The sequence below is a fragment of the Triturus cristatus genome, chromosome 1_1 (assembly GCF_964204655.1).
Source record: "Triturus cristatus chromosome 1_1, aTriCri1.1, whole genome shotgun sequence".
Lineage (NCBI taxonomy): Eukaryota > Metazoa > Chordata > Amphibia > Caudata > Salamandridae > Triturus > Triturus cristatus.
Genome location: NC_140579.1, coordinates 804,344,003 through 804,359,503, shown reverse-complemented (window position 1 = coordinate 804,359,503; position 15,501 = coordinate 804,344,003). Strand labels below are relative to the sequence as shown.

At 46.3% G+C, this 15,501-nt stretch overlaps 1 protein-coding gene across 4 annotated transcripts in view; it reads left to right on the top strand.

The window, feature by feature from the left end:
* Positions 1 to 15,501, top strand: part of MAPT (microtubule associated protein tau) — a 1,071,056-nt gene that overhangs the window by 405,835 nt on the left and 649,720 nt on the right. For all 4 annotated transcript variants that reach the window (XM_085650276.1, XM_085650277.1, XM_085650279.1 and 1 more), the window contains exon 3: positions 4,946 to 5,217. In XM_085650276.1, coding sequence (XP_085506402.1) covers positions 4,946 to 5,217 — 272 coding nt within the window. The remainder of the gene's footprint in view (positions 1 to 4,945; positions 5,218 to 15,501) is intronic.

The following is a 15,501-nucleotide window of genomic DNA, read 5'->3' as shown; positions in this document are numbered from 1 at the left end:
CACTAGAAAGCTGTTGTCAAGCCTAAGATCTGCAACTTCTTTTTTAAATCAAATGATAATTTGTCCTCAAGCTCCCTTGGTCAAACACATTATTTTTAAGTACATTTGGGGGCCAATACACCCTGCAGTGTGCCGTTCAAAAAGGCTTTGGAGAGGAGAGTAAACAAAGTGGATGTGCGAGTGCCTTGCTCTGGTACGCACCTAGAAATGAGCTTGTCTGGAATAAGGCTCCAATTGGCATGATTCAACAAAGCAAGCTGACTTCAAGTAGCCTTTGATGCCAACTAGGTTGAGTTGGGCAGTATTTCCATGGGGCTGCTTGTGACCCAACGCCCCACTACCTAATTTGCAACCAAGAGACAACAACCTTTCTAGTTACCTATTCATTTTGTACCACCAATTTCATATCTTCCAATACTTCTAGAGAAAGCACTTCCTCAACATACCTGCATTGTGCAATAAGTAGGACGTTGGATGAGTGCACTAGCAGGAAGCAATTTAAGTAAGATTAAAAAGACGGAGCTATATCTAAAAGGGGCGTGGCTTAAGAAGCCTAACTAGGGATAATTTCTAAGTGATATCGCCCATGTGGTAGTTTAGCACCTTGACATATTGGGCAATTGTTTGCGCTTTATAAGTTGGTCATTCATTAATTTATTTATTCATCCATTCACTCATTCATTCGTTCATTCATGTAGTTAAGGGCATGGCTTTGAATATGTGAACTAAAATGCTATGCTACATAGTTGGTGAACTGGCCACTATGAGGAGGGCTCTCTGAGTTTTCTTTCATTACATACATAAGTAGGAGACAAAAATGTGCCTACGCTTAAAAGAAGCTTTGGCAATGCTTCTTAGCAGTATGCAATACATAGTAACAACAATGATTTTTTTTTTTAATAATCAGATTCCGAAAATATGAGGCCATGTATTACGCATTATTAATATCCATGGACACTCTTCTCCCTCATCTCGTTCTCCCTTGCACACTACTTTGCTCTGCTGTCTCTCACTCTGTTAGACATGTGTGCCCTTTTGCTCCCCACATCCTTATGAAATTTGTCTGCGTAACACGCCTCATCCCTGTCCTCCTCTACACCATCTTCTCACTCTATCCTTTTGTAGGTACTTAATTACATCTCTTCCACTTAACCATTCTCATGCACAGAAACCATTCATTCACCTGTTTGCACTTCATTTTCTTTTCCTTTGTCATGATGCATGTTTTTACAGCTGTGTACCGTCTTTTCACACTTCCCACATTTACAGTTGGCGCATCTGTGACCATCACTCTCTGCATTCTGAGGAAAGAGGCTAAGGATTGGATGTGCATGCAGTCGGAACACATTTCGATTCACAAACAGGCACTTGACAAACCATTGCCTTAATTCTCTACCACGATATCTCTCACCCAGACACCTGGAAACAACTCTGTTCATTGCGTGCACTGTACAAAAGCTATATGAATGAAAACAAATTACTGAAACTCAGTAACCGGAAAAAAATATAGGGAATGCAAGGTGAAGTAAAATGTGAAATATGACCAGGGACTGCATCTTTAATATTAATTACCTTAAAAGCTGTGGTCATAGTTTAGGAACCTGCTTTTGTCTGTAAAGTTAACGATACGAAAATAAGGCCTCATGGGAACCCATTTCAAAGCCACCCTGCTAGTAGAGCTCAGGCACTGAAAAAGGAATCTCATGCAGTATGCATCATATTCCTTACTTTCACTTCTATGCTGTTTGAATAAATGCATACGTTCCTACCTGGCCCTTTATTGCTCTCAGACTGTGTGGCTGTCCTGGGCATCAATGACCTACCTCCATCAGGCCCAATTACACATTCAAGCATGTTTCCCATGACCATGTAACAACTGTAAACCTTAAATCGTCTTCATTTAACAGCTCTGTATTGACTCAAGCTTGAAATATATTGGAATTTCTGACACCAGGATATTGAAACACATAAGAATGGGGTTAGCAGAGCTGTGCCGACCTCCATGGCTGGGTGCAGGGACACTCCAGCAGAGTCAGGATGGAACACACGCCACGTCAATGTCACCCCCGTATTCCCACTCTAAAGGTGGCGCTAAAATTCATAAATGCATGGCCTAGGGTGACTGCAGCAGGCTTGTGCTCACTAGCAGGGGTAAGTCTGCCACGAATTGAAGATCCCTTAACATCCACCACACCCATGCATGCGCATGCATACAAGTAAGAGCAGGATGAAACCGCACTGTTCCTTGAGGCCGTTGTATGAGTTCTTACGCACTCCCATACAATAAATTGTTCATGCAGAGGTGGTAGCGAAAAGCAAATAATCAGGCAAATAAATCAACCAGTGGCCTGACAAAGATGATTTGGAGCCAGGGGTCGGAAGCCAGGCATCAGGGGTCGCAAGGGGTTGCCTAGGGGTCACAGTTGTAACCCCTAATTGACGTCCATGCAAGCCTTCCTGCCCAGGATACGAAAATCTGCAGTGTTCATCTGCACAGACAACGTCACAACCATGACCTATATCAACAAACAAGGTGGCACAATGTCTCAAGCGCTGTCCCAAGAAGCACAGAGCATTGGGAGTGGTCAATGCGTCACCATGTGAATCTAAAGGCAGAATATGTGCAGGGGAAGCAGAATGTCATAGCTGACGTTCTAAGCAGGATGAGAACCACTTGCCACGGTTGGGAAATGAATCGGGATGTCCTGGAGGAAATCTTCCATCTATGGGCAGACCAAATCTGGACTTGTTCACAACATCCAGAACTGGAAATTATGGTTCTACACAAGATGGTATACACAACCGGGGTCATGGGGGAGGGAATTTCGATTTCATGGCCTGGAATCGTTGCCTATGCTTTCTCTCTGACTCCTCTCCTTGCAAGGGTTCTCATGAAGATAAAGGCAGAACCTTGCAGGATCATTCTCATCGCCCCGAGGTGGCCATGGCAACATTGGCTCACAGAGTTGCTTCTCCTATCAGAGAGACACCAAATCCATCTGCAACCATGTCCGTCTCTACTGATAATAAACCAGGGCCAAGTAATTCACCCGAATCCGAAATCCTTACACTTTTTAGCCTGGCTCCTGAATTCAATGAATTTGTGCATCTGAACATCCCAGGAGAAAGCGGGGATATTTTAGCCTAGGCTCGTGCATTAGTACAAACAAGACTTGCAGCCTTAAATGGAAGCGGTTTTGCATCTGGTGTCAGTGGTCCAACATGCGCCCAGTATCATATACACTGTAAGAAATCCTTCCTTATTTATTACATCTAGTATGATCAGGTCTCGCTCATGCTTCCATTAAGGTTCACCTAGAGGCCATAGCCCTCTTCCAAAGATCAATGACATCACCTTTGTTGCGGTCTAGCAGACTCGTCAAGCAATTTCTCAAAGGTTTATTCAGGGTCTTCCCACCAGTGAGGCATCCTCCCTCAATGGCAAATGAACACTATGCTTTCCAAACTAATGAAAAGCCCTTTCGCGCCTATCCACAAAGCAGACGTTAAATTTCTGTCTTGGAAAGTGGCGCTCCTGTTGGCACTGACCTCAGCAAGATGGGTTGGCGAAATACAGGCTTTCACCATTTAAGAACCTTTTCTACAATTCAGGAACGACGGGGTGATTATGTGAACATATTCAAAATAAATTAATTCCTTAAGTCTCATCCGATTTTCACTTAAATGAACCGATAATTCTAAAAGACTTTTTTCCCCAGACCCCAAGACTGACACAAAAAGGGCATTGCATTCCTTGGATGTCATGAGATGACACAAATTTTACAGTGACAAAGCAAAGCACTTCCTCAAATCAAAACCGTTATTATTAGCATATAGTGCTCCTAGAAAAGGTTATCCATTCTTGAAACAGAGCATTGCACAATGGATAACTAATGCCATTCAATATTGTCATAAAAAAACTGGCACGCCTCTGCAAACAAAGGTGCAAGCTTATTCAACCAGAAGAGTATCGATTTCAACGGCGCTATTTGCCGGTCTGTCAAGCCAAGATATCTGCATAGCAGCGACCTGGACAAATAGACAGACCTTTACGCAGCATTACTAGTTTGGTGTCTGCCGTACACAGAGATGCGGCAGTGGGCCAGGCCGTAGGGATCACAGTAAGTGATACCCACCATCCTCTAATGTGTTATGCACATTTTACATTTGTGTTTTATATGTATATGCTTAGACGTGTAGCTATACGTACAGATTTATTCTGATGTTCATACAAAACAAATTCTATTCAACGTCTCCAGTATTTGTATCTTTCATAGATTCACATGCAACCCGCCCTCCTCCCCTAGGAGACTCACCTTCTCTGTGATATGGTACTTATTCACAAATGTGCTCTGACACACACAGCCTCTGGAGAAGTGTTCTAGAGGGTGATGCAACCTGACTGGTTTAAACATTAAAGTTTAGTCGCTTTTTTAACATGACAAAGATGTGTTACTGAAGTGAACATTTTATGGCCTTTCCAGGTATATTTAACATTACACTGCTTTCTAATGGTACCTTGGGACTCCCACTTCGACGACCGGGAATGATTCAAGCATATGAATCAATGAAAGATACCCAATACTGGGGAACTACAGTTACAGGTAAGTAACTTATTTTCCTCCCCGGTTCACTTTAGTCCCTAATTCCTCTTAACGCACATGGAAAGGCACAGGCAGCAATCGTTAATTCTGGCTCCCTGTCACACCCACGCAGTTAAAGGAAATCTGAATGACCATCAAAATTCAATATAGTTTTTAAGATAAATAGTAATGAGATTGAAATGATACTTTGCATAAACAATATGTGTTTGATTTTACAAGCTTTTGCCCCTGCCCGTGTTCCCGGAGCTTTATTTAAAACCGTGTTGACCCATTTAAGGCAATACAATTGTATATCCGTCACTTGTGTAGTTTTAAAAATATTTTATTTCCTCTCTCTGTAGCTGAGTCACCAAAGCCAGGTGATAGAAGTGGTTACAGCAGTCCGGGCTCTCCCGGAACTCCAAGCAGCCGTTCGCGCACGCCTTCAAGAAACTTTGTCCATAATAAGGAGCCAAAGAAGGTGGCTGTAGTGCGTACTCCTCCGAAATCTCCTGCTTCTGCAAAGAGCCGTCTACAGCCTGTGCCAATCACTACTCCTTTACCTGACCTGAAAAATGTGAGATCAAAGATCGGCTCCACGGAAAATCTAAAACACCAGCCAGGAGGTGGAAAGGTATTGTTAATAGACAAAGCTTAGTTAAAATTCCAAACACAGACTGCCCAAGACCTCCACCACCTAATTACCGGCCCATAAGTGGAAACATTTTGGGATATGAGTAGTTGAAGAATAGTGGATGCTCTTTTCGGCACAAGTGAGTAGTCCTAGTTCGTATTAGGAGCTTTAAAGAAGAGAGTGAGCTTTCATTAGGAGTTTAATTACACAGTTTAGCATTTTACCAACTACCATATTCGAGATCGCAGTGCAAGGGTGTCTGTTGTTGGCACCTTCCTGCACAAAAACAATCCTATGAGGCATATTCCTCTTTCTATGTGTCCTGCAGAATGCAGCACCTGTGGAAAGAGGAAAAACTGTGCTTTGGGAAGGCATTAGTGGTGGTGCCTCAGATTTACGCTATGTTGCACATCTGGGGCAGTATCAAAAACCATGGGTGTTGCGTGAGAACACCCACAGCAGCACCCAAAGAACGCCCCTGTCATGCAGAGTACTGTGTGAAAGTGGGCCACATTTACAAGTCCATGAAAAGCTATGCAGGGTAGCTTTGCGTGGCCTTGTAAATATGGGCTGGCACACTGCGCTACCAGAGAGTTACAAAAATGGCTCTCCGGTGCCATAAAAGTGCCACAGGGGCATCGTAAATATGCCCCCTAGTTCCCATATTTTTAGAGGCTTTTGGTGGGCTACCTACAATATGGTACAAAACTATAGTTAAAGCAGAATTTAATTTCACACTTATCCCCTGTAGGCTAGAGGTAGTTAAAGTGATTTGTAGTAAATTACTATATGATCCTGTCTTTGACTAAAGCAGAAAGTGTTGTTGTGCAAGTTTGTACAGAGTGACATGCTTCTGATTTTAATTTTAAGAGATTCACTGAGGAGCATATTGTGTCTCATAATCTGTACTCTAGGCTCAATTAACTGTTGCTTTTCTTGTTTGCTGAGTGAAGTACATTCTTAATAACAAGATGCAACATTTGACCTCTGGCACATGTTTGATGTGCAACATCATATTTTGGATATGCCACACAATGGTAAAAATCTTTTTGGCAGACATATGGATGGGGCCATGCAATCAATTAAATCTGAAAGAAATATTACTTGATCTCTAGGTCTCTTTCAGTATCGGAGCCAGGTGCATTTTTGAGGAGCAATGGATAGAGGACTTCCTCCATACTGGGGCAGTTTTCAACCTACCACTTTCCACTAAACCTGAATCACTCATTATAGGCAACCATACTACCCATTTGCATCTAACAGATCGCTTCTGTCGTCATATTCCAGGGTGCAGACTAGGCAGAAAATCACCACTCAAAGTAAGCAGAAAGACCAGTCTTGTTGACAGTAACTTGCTGCTGTCCACAGCTTTTTCGATTCCTCCATCAATCCCTCTTAAAACAGAGGGCAGACGCCAGAACTTCCCCCATATTCACAGTTTGACTATGTGGGCTTTGTGCATAGTACAACACAGGCACACACTAACTTTTGTTGACAAACCTCTGCAAGTTTCACCACAGTGAATATCAGCACCTGCAATTTTTTTTATTGAGAGTTCATACAAATTTAAAACCAAAGAATTGTCGAATAAAGTGCATATTGCGAACAGGTCAGAATATTCAAATTACTTTGTCACTAGACGATATAGAAAGGGAAACTGCAACATTACACATCAGGGATAAATACCATATAAAGTGCAAAGTGCTAAACATATCTCATCCATCTTTTTCAAAACTGCAAATTTTGAAGACAGTTATTCTGTCCTTGCTCGAAAAAGGGTCCCTCAAACACGTCCCGAACCCCAACAAGGCAAGGGATATTAGTCCAGGTTTTTCCTAATAAAGAACAAAAACCTGGAAAATGGAATCCATTTCTACATATTCAACAGCTATAGTATTTAAGTTAACAGTTTTTCATATTAGTAACATTGCAGGAGGTTCTGGCCCTGCTACAAGAAAGGGAGTATATGACAACACTGTCCCTGCAGGATGCATATTTCCGTGTACCCATCTATCCCAAACACCCCAAGTGCCTAAGACGCGAGAAAGCTTGGTGTCACTATCAGTTCACAGTTCTGCCCTTTGGTCCAAGTATGTAACTGCGAGTGGCAGCTTTCTTACATCGGAAAGGGAACTAAGTGTTCCCCATATTTAGACATCTTGCTAGTCAAGGTTAAGTCCTATTGCATACTTATAGGATCTAAGCAGGAGTGCTTACAGCCATTTAACAGAAAGGGCATCTCACTCAATGTGGCCCAATCCCATCTGCGAGCCACAACTTCCCATTCCTGTGCACCCACACTGTACACAAAGGCAGGCAAAGCTTTCTGTTCAGAAGAGAGAATTCAACAACTACAGCTCCTTTGACATCAAATCTAAAAATGTATCTTAATATTCATCTGTCTCTTTAAATCACTACTGGACATATCATACTGCATCAATGATCCCCCAGGTTGTCAATGCGTCCTCTACAGGAGGAATTAGACTGCAAATGTTGTCAAGTGTCAGGATCCTTCGACAACGTCATGCTGTTTTCAGACAAGAAGATAGATTTGACATGGTAGCTAGAGCAAAGCAGCTTCAGTCTGAGTTTTCATTTCCAACTTTAGGAAACTCACTTTATCATAACTACAGAAGTGTTTGTAAAGGGATGGGGTGCCCATCTTCAAGAGCTCAAGGCTGGAGAGTAGTGGTTAACCTTTACATCATTGTGCACAGGAACCTGCAATCTTTCCTTCAAAAGCTGAAAGATAAGTTGGTACTAGTGAGGACAGATAATACCACCTGCATGTTTTACATAACCAAATGAGTGGCGCAGAGCCACCAATACTTTCAGAAGAAGAGCAATTCCTCTGGGACTTGGAGATACTGCACAGAATGTAATTACTAGAGGAGCATCGAGCAAGATTCGGTAATGCCTGGACAGACTCCATCAGCAGGATCGAGACTGTCTACCATCACTAAGAACTAAATAAATATGTAATGAACATGATCTTTTAGCAGTGGGGCCATCGAGCACTAGATCTGTTTGTGACACAATTGAATAATAATTGCCAGTATTTTACCAGCCTTCTGTGGCTTCCAGGATTGAAGGGAAATGCACTTTTGATGGCATGACCCACTGCTTCCAATCCTCCTGGGAGTACTTACCAAAGCCGAGAGAGATCCCTTCTGGCTGATCATAATAGCCCTGTTCGAGGCATGTGGGCTGCTGAATTCATATCTGTGCATAGATCGCCGCCTAGTGTTGGGTCCGGATGTTTGCACGTTGTTGTCCTGGAAGAGTCTTCGAAGTATCACGAGATAGGTGACTCCTCCCCTGGACCACAGTGCGCATGGGCATCCTCTCCATCCTCAGATTGTTTTTTTCCGTCATTGGGTTCGGATGTGCTTATCTTAGCTCAAGTTAGGAAAATTTAGTCTAAGGCCAAAAGGCCTTTAGTTTTCGTCGGTACTGTTCCCGTTCGGTATCGACTGCTTTCTTGATTAGTTTAGAAACTTCTTCCAGCCTTTCGGATGCGTTTGGTCCGAACATTGACCTTACATCGACGATGGAATCGAGGACCCCATTCAAACGGTGTCCTGTATGCCACGCCAAATACCCACACATCGACGTCCACCCGGTATGCAACAAATGTCTCTCGCCAGATCACGACGAATCGAAATGTATGGCCTGTGCCCGATTCCGATCGAAGAAGACTCTCCGGAATCGACGGGCAGCGAGATTAGAAGCGCAGCAATCGGCGCCTGCCCCGGCCAACATCTTCATCAGGGAAGAAGCCGTCGACGAGGTAGGAGACTACGATGAGGCCTTTGGGGCCGAAGAGGATAGCTCTAGCGAAGAGCCAGGCCTACCCGTCGATACGGAGGCCGTTAAAGTGCGTCATTCTACGGCTCAGGTCGAGGGATCGCCTCCGGGCCTTACCCGAGATCAATCCCAAAGTTCTTCGGCCCCGCCTTCGGGCCCGGCCTCGAACATCCAGCACAAGCCATTATTACCAAAGACGACTGGATTCCCTTCTACAATCGTCGCACCAGTTCCACCAAAACCAAAAGTGAAACTGGCCGTGATCGGCTCGAAGCCATCGAAGACCTCCACTCCTTCGATGCCAACAAAGACCGTCGGCTCCGAACGCACGAAGAGGGATTTCGGCGCCGAACTCGCTGCAGCGGATATCGGTACCGACCCGAAAAGGAAGGCCCTCGGTCCCGCGAAAGCGCCTCGGCCCCTGGCACCGAAGCAGTCGGCCCAGACCACCAAAGTCAAAATGGCCGCTCCATCTGCGTCCACTTCGAAGACGGCGGCACACGCCAAGTCATCGAATCCGACGACCGCTGATACCTCGCTTCGGCTCGATGACCCTGTGGCTCCAAAGCGGTCGACGCCTACCTCCACGGTACCGACCGGCACCAAAGAACCTTCAGCGTTCTCGGTGCGACAAGTCGCGGCGTCGTTGCAACGCAGCAGAGAACGGGCAGCCCTCCGATCCACGTCGGGCCCCGACACTCCCAAGGCTTCAAACGCACCCTCGGCCCCCACCAACATCACTTTTGGTTTGCCGCCATCCATGCGCCGAAGATGTTCGAGATCCGGACACGTGTCCGCCAGACACAGTCCCCATCTACTGGACACTCACCTCCTGAGCCTTCACAGCCACAATTAATCGACGCCGACACTGGCAGACTGATGCTCCGCAAACGGAAGATCACGCCAGAGAAGGGCTTGGACTCCTACAGAATACCTCTGAAGCACAAATTGCCAGCAGAGTCAGAACCGGTTCTGTATGAACGCTTGCAAACCTCCTATCAGGTTCCCCAGTCCTTTTCTCCTACGCCTTCCGAAACAGATGCAGTGGAGGACTACATGGGTGATGATACCACCTACCCTGGGATGCTGATTCTGATGAGCAGCAGGACCCAGATCAAGCATGGGATGACCCTACAGACCAGGGTACCGCGCCAGATACCCAGGATACGCAGCTTTACAGCGCAAAAACATCTCCCACAGAGGACACTGCTGCCTTCAATGCCCTCGTAGAACGTGCTGCCGCCAACCATGGAGTACAACTCCACTCTGACACTGTTGAGGAAGACTTCTTAGTGGACACTTTTGCCTCCTCCGAGAGAACTGTCAAAACTTTGCCCATGTTAAAAGGTGTTCTCAAACCTGCAAAGGACATTTTCAAAGAAGCAACCAGGGCACGGGTGCTAAACCCCAGGATTGAAAAAATACAAGCCTGCGCCCGGAGACCCTATGTACATTAGAGGTCAGTTGCCTCTGGACTCCATGGTGGTTGCTAACGCTCGCAAACGAGCCCATTCGCAAACGACAGGTGATGCTCCTCCCCCAGACAAGGAGTCCAAGGTGCTGGAAACCTCCGGCAAAAGAATTGCAGCTCAAGCAGCAAACATCTGGCGCATTGCCAATACACAGGCCCTCCTGGCCCGCTATGATCGCTCACACTACGACACACTAGAATCGCTACTCCAGCATCTGCCAGATGAATACAAAGAGGCAGCGGAGCTCCTCATCAGAGAGGGACAACTCCTTACCAACGCATCCATTAAGTGCGCACTGGATGCTGCCGACACAGCAGCGAGGGCAATTAACACCAGCGTCATGTTACGCCGACACGCTTGGTTAAGGATCTCAGGATTCAAACCAGAGATTCAAAACAACATCCTGAATCAGCCAGTCAACCCCGACTACTTATTCGGCCCAGAAGTTGACACCACCTTGAAAAAATAAAGAAAGACACTGACACTGCGAAGTCAATGGGGGCTCTGCAAACGCAGCAATTTCGTAGTGGCTCCTTTCGTCGCCCCGGGAATAGAGGAGCAGCTAGAGGCCAGGGGTCACAGCAGCAATACACTAAAGGGGGCACACAGAGCACCTACGATAAAACCAACAGAGGTGGATATCGTGGCTCCAGCACCAAGGGCAGAGGACGTGGTTACGGCAACACCAGGTCCTCACCCAAAAACAAACAGTGACGCCCTCTCCCTTCCCCCCGACCACATAACACCTGTCGGGGGAGACTCCAGCGGTTCCTGTCCACGTGGAAAACCATCACCACAGACAGGTGGGTCAGGGACATTATCCAGCACGGTTACTGTCTCGAATTAACCTCCACTCCACCCAACATACCGCCAAAGCACCGTCCTATGTCCGTAGAGCACTTAGCATTATTGCAGCAGGAAGTGCTAAGTATGCTGCAAAAGGGTGCAATAGAGGTCGTGCCCGTCAACCAGCAGGGGACAGGGGTGTACTCTCTGTACTTCTTAATCCCAAAAAAGGACGGGTCGCTCAGACCTATACTAGACCTGAGACCCCTCAACCACTACATTCTCTCAGAGCATTTCCATATGCTCACACTAAAGCAGGTTCTCCCGCTGCTCAGCCAGGGAGACTTCCTAGCCACACTAGACCTCAAAGATGCGTACTTCCACATACCCATACACCCATCACACAGGAAATATCTCAGGTTCACTATTCAGGGACAGCACTATCAATTCAAAGTCCTCCCCTTCGGCGTGACAGCACCCAGGGTTTTCACCAAGTGCCTAGCTACAGTGGCTGCACATCTACGGAGACAACACATTCACGTCTACCCTTACCTGGACGACTGGCTTGTTCAAGCAAAGTCAGCCCAGCAATGCGCCAGCCACATGTCCCTCACCATCCACCTTCTTCACAGACTGGGATTCTCACTAAATTACCCAAAATCACATCTCCAACCCGCACACGTACGACAGTACCTGGGCGCGACCATAAACACTCTGGCAGCCACAGCTCAGCCAAATTTAGTGAGGATCAACAGCATGCAACTGCTGATCTCAAAGTTCAAACCTCAACACTCCCTTCCTGCGCAAGTGTTCATGCAGTTGATAGGCATGATGGCCTCCTGCATTTTCATAGTCCCGCACGCGAGACTACATATGCGCCCGCTTCAGGAGTGCTTAGCACGTCAATGGAATCAGGCTCACGGGCAATTAAAAGACCTAGTGTTGGTGAGCGGTCGGGCATACAACTCTCTGCATTGGTGGAATCCACAAAACCTTTGCAAGGGCCGACCGTTCCAAGAGCCTGTTCCACAAATAATACTGACGGCGGACGCCTCTCTCCAGGGATGGGGCGATCATGTACTCACTTACACAGTGCAGGGACTATGGACAACGCAACAAAAGAAAATGCACATCAACGTTCTGGAACTGATGGCAATCTTCCTAGCCATGAAGGCATTCAAAGTACACTTATGCAACAAAGTCGTGTTGATCCGGACGGACAACATGACTGCCATGTACTACATACAGAAGCAGGGAGGAACACACTCTCCACAGTTGTCTCATCTGGCTCAGAGCATGTGGAAGTGGGCCATTCAGAGGAACATATTCCTCATGGCGGAAAACCTCCCCGGCAAGGACAACCAGATGGCGGATCTGCTCAGCAGACACAGCCACCAGATGCACGAGTGGGAGCTACACCCGTCAGTACTCCAACCGTACTTCCAACAGTGGGGTCATCCGGAGTTAGACCTATTCGCCACAAACGAAAACGCAAAATGCCAAAGCTTTGCCGCCAGGTTCCCACATCCACAGTCGCAGGGCAATGCGATATGGATGAACTGGTCCGGCAGATTTGCGTACGCTTTTCCCCCAGCGCCATTAATACCGCTGGTGGCACGCAAACTGCGACAGCACTCACTGACACTCATCCTAGTTGCTCCCACATGGGCGCGACAGCCATGGTACACCACCTTTCTAGAACTTTCCGTGGTGCCGCATCAAAGGCTGCGGATCAAACCTGCACTCTTAACGCAGAACCATGGCGAAATTCAGCACCCAGATCCGCAACAGCTGAACCTGGCAATCTGGCTCCTGAAGTCTTAGAGTTTGGCTACCTAAACCTGCCACCTGACTGTATGGAGATCATCAAGGAGGCCAGGAGACCCACTACCAGAGCTTGCTATGCAGCTAAATGGAAGAGGTTTGTCATTTATTGCAACAACAATGACATTAACCCGCTAGACGCATCCATTCAAAACATAATCTGTTACCTCTTACACCTATACCGATGCAATCTGGCATACACCTCAATACGTATCCATTTGACCGCAATAGCAGCCTATCTCCAGAACAGGCAGCACCTCTCTTTATTCAGAGTGCCTGCCATCAAAGCTTTCTTGGAGGGACTTAAACGAGTAATTCCCCCAAGACACCCACCAGCACCGGTGTGGAACCTCAACTTGGTCCTCACCAGACTGATGGGTCCACCCTTCGAACCTCTCCACTCATGTGAGATTCAATTCCTCACCTGGAAAGTAGCTTTCCTAGTAGCAATCACTTTGTTAAGAAGAGTTAGTGAACTCCAGGCACTAACCATTCAAGAGCCATTCATACAGGTTCACGCAAACAGGGTCGTACTACGTACCAACCCCAAATTCATGCCTAAAGTAATATCGCAGTTCCACATGAATCAAACTATTGAACTGCCTGTTTTCTTTCAGAATTCACAAAATGTCGCTGAGAGAATGCTCCATACACTAGATGTAAAGAGGGCCCTCATGTACTATATAGACAGAACTCAGGACTTTAGGAAGACAAAACAACTTTTCGTTGCCTTTTCTCCACAACACAAGGGCAACGCCATTTCCAAAGCAGGTATAGCCAGATGGATCGTTAAATGTATTCAAATTTGCTATCAAAAGGCTAAACGCACATTAACGATTCCCCCACGAGCCCACTCAACACGAAAGTTAGGGGCGTCCATGGCTTTCCTGGGAAACATTCCTTTACAGGAAATATGTAGAGCAGCCACATGGTCCACTATACATACATTTACCAAACACTACTGTGTAGATGTACACTCAAAACAGCAGGCAGCTGTAGGACAGGCTGTTCTCAAAACTCTTTTTCAGACTGCTGCAGCTGGCACTGGTAGCCGCCGCTAATAGGAGGTACTGCTATGTATTCTATGCACAGATATGAATTCTGCAGCCCACATGCCTCGAACTGAATATGCTACTTACCAGTATGCATCTGTTCTTGGCATGTAGGGCTGCTGACATTCATATCGCCCACCCTCCTCCCCGGCGCCTGTAGCAGCTGCAGCTCTCAGAATTACTGTATTGCATGGTCATCACTTACTGTATCTACTCCATCACTGCCACAATGGCGAAAAACAATCTGAGGATGGAGAGGATGCCCATGCGCACTGTGGTCCAGGGGAGGAGTCACCTATCTCGTGATACTTTGAAGACTTTTCCAGGACAACAACGTGCAAACATCCGGACCCAACACTAGGCGGCGTTCTATGCACAGATATGAATGTCAGCAGCCCTACATGCCAAGAACAGATGCATACTGGTAAGTAGCATATTCAATCCTGACCCTAACACTACTGATTCACCGATTTCATCCAGCTAGTGGAGGCTTCCAACAATACCACTGGGCAAGTGGCAGGATCTACTCACCAGACGAAGAAAGGTCTGATTCTTCACCCCGACTGGGCTCCCTGAATTTAAATGTATGTCTCTTCGACACTCGAAGTTTGCTCTGCTAAATATTCCTCCAAATTGCAGAGATTCTAGCCTATGCTGGGGCTCAATCAACCAACTAAAATGTACCCAACCATTTAGAAATGCTTCTGAATTTGGGTATAATGAAAGGCTTCTGTGTCCTAAAACAGTTCCACTTCACAAAATTCTCCACCTGATCCGACTGGCCTAAGTATGTTTCCATCAGAATTAATTTAGCTTACATATTGAGGTTTGGAAGTTCCTTGAATTCTACTTCGCATTTATCAACATGAGGAATCAAGGTGTTCCTTAAAGGACTATTTAGGCCATGTCTATCATTACAGACTCCACCTCCCCAGTGGGAACAAAATGCAGTCCTTGCCCAACTAATAAAGGAACTATTTTAACCCATACACTAAGCAGACATCAAGCATGTGTCATGGAAGCTAGCATTACTTTTGGTGCTCACATCTGCGGGGGGGGGGGGGGGGGGGGGGAACGAGATTCACACCTTCACTGCTAAGACTTTTTATATAAATTTCCACAAAGACAGTGTATTGTTAAACACCAAGTTTACTCCAGAGGTACCTAAGCACGTTTACCTGAACATGAGGTTCGAGGCATATGAGCTGCAGATTACATACTGTGCATAGATCGCCATCTGGTATTGGGCCCGGATGTTGAAGTTGTTTTTCTCTTGGAAAGTCTTTGGAAGTCACGAGGTATGTGACTCTTCCTTTGGATCATATTGCGCATGGGCTTCGGCT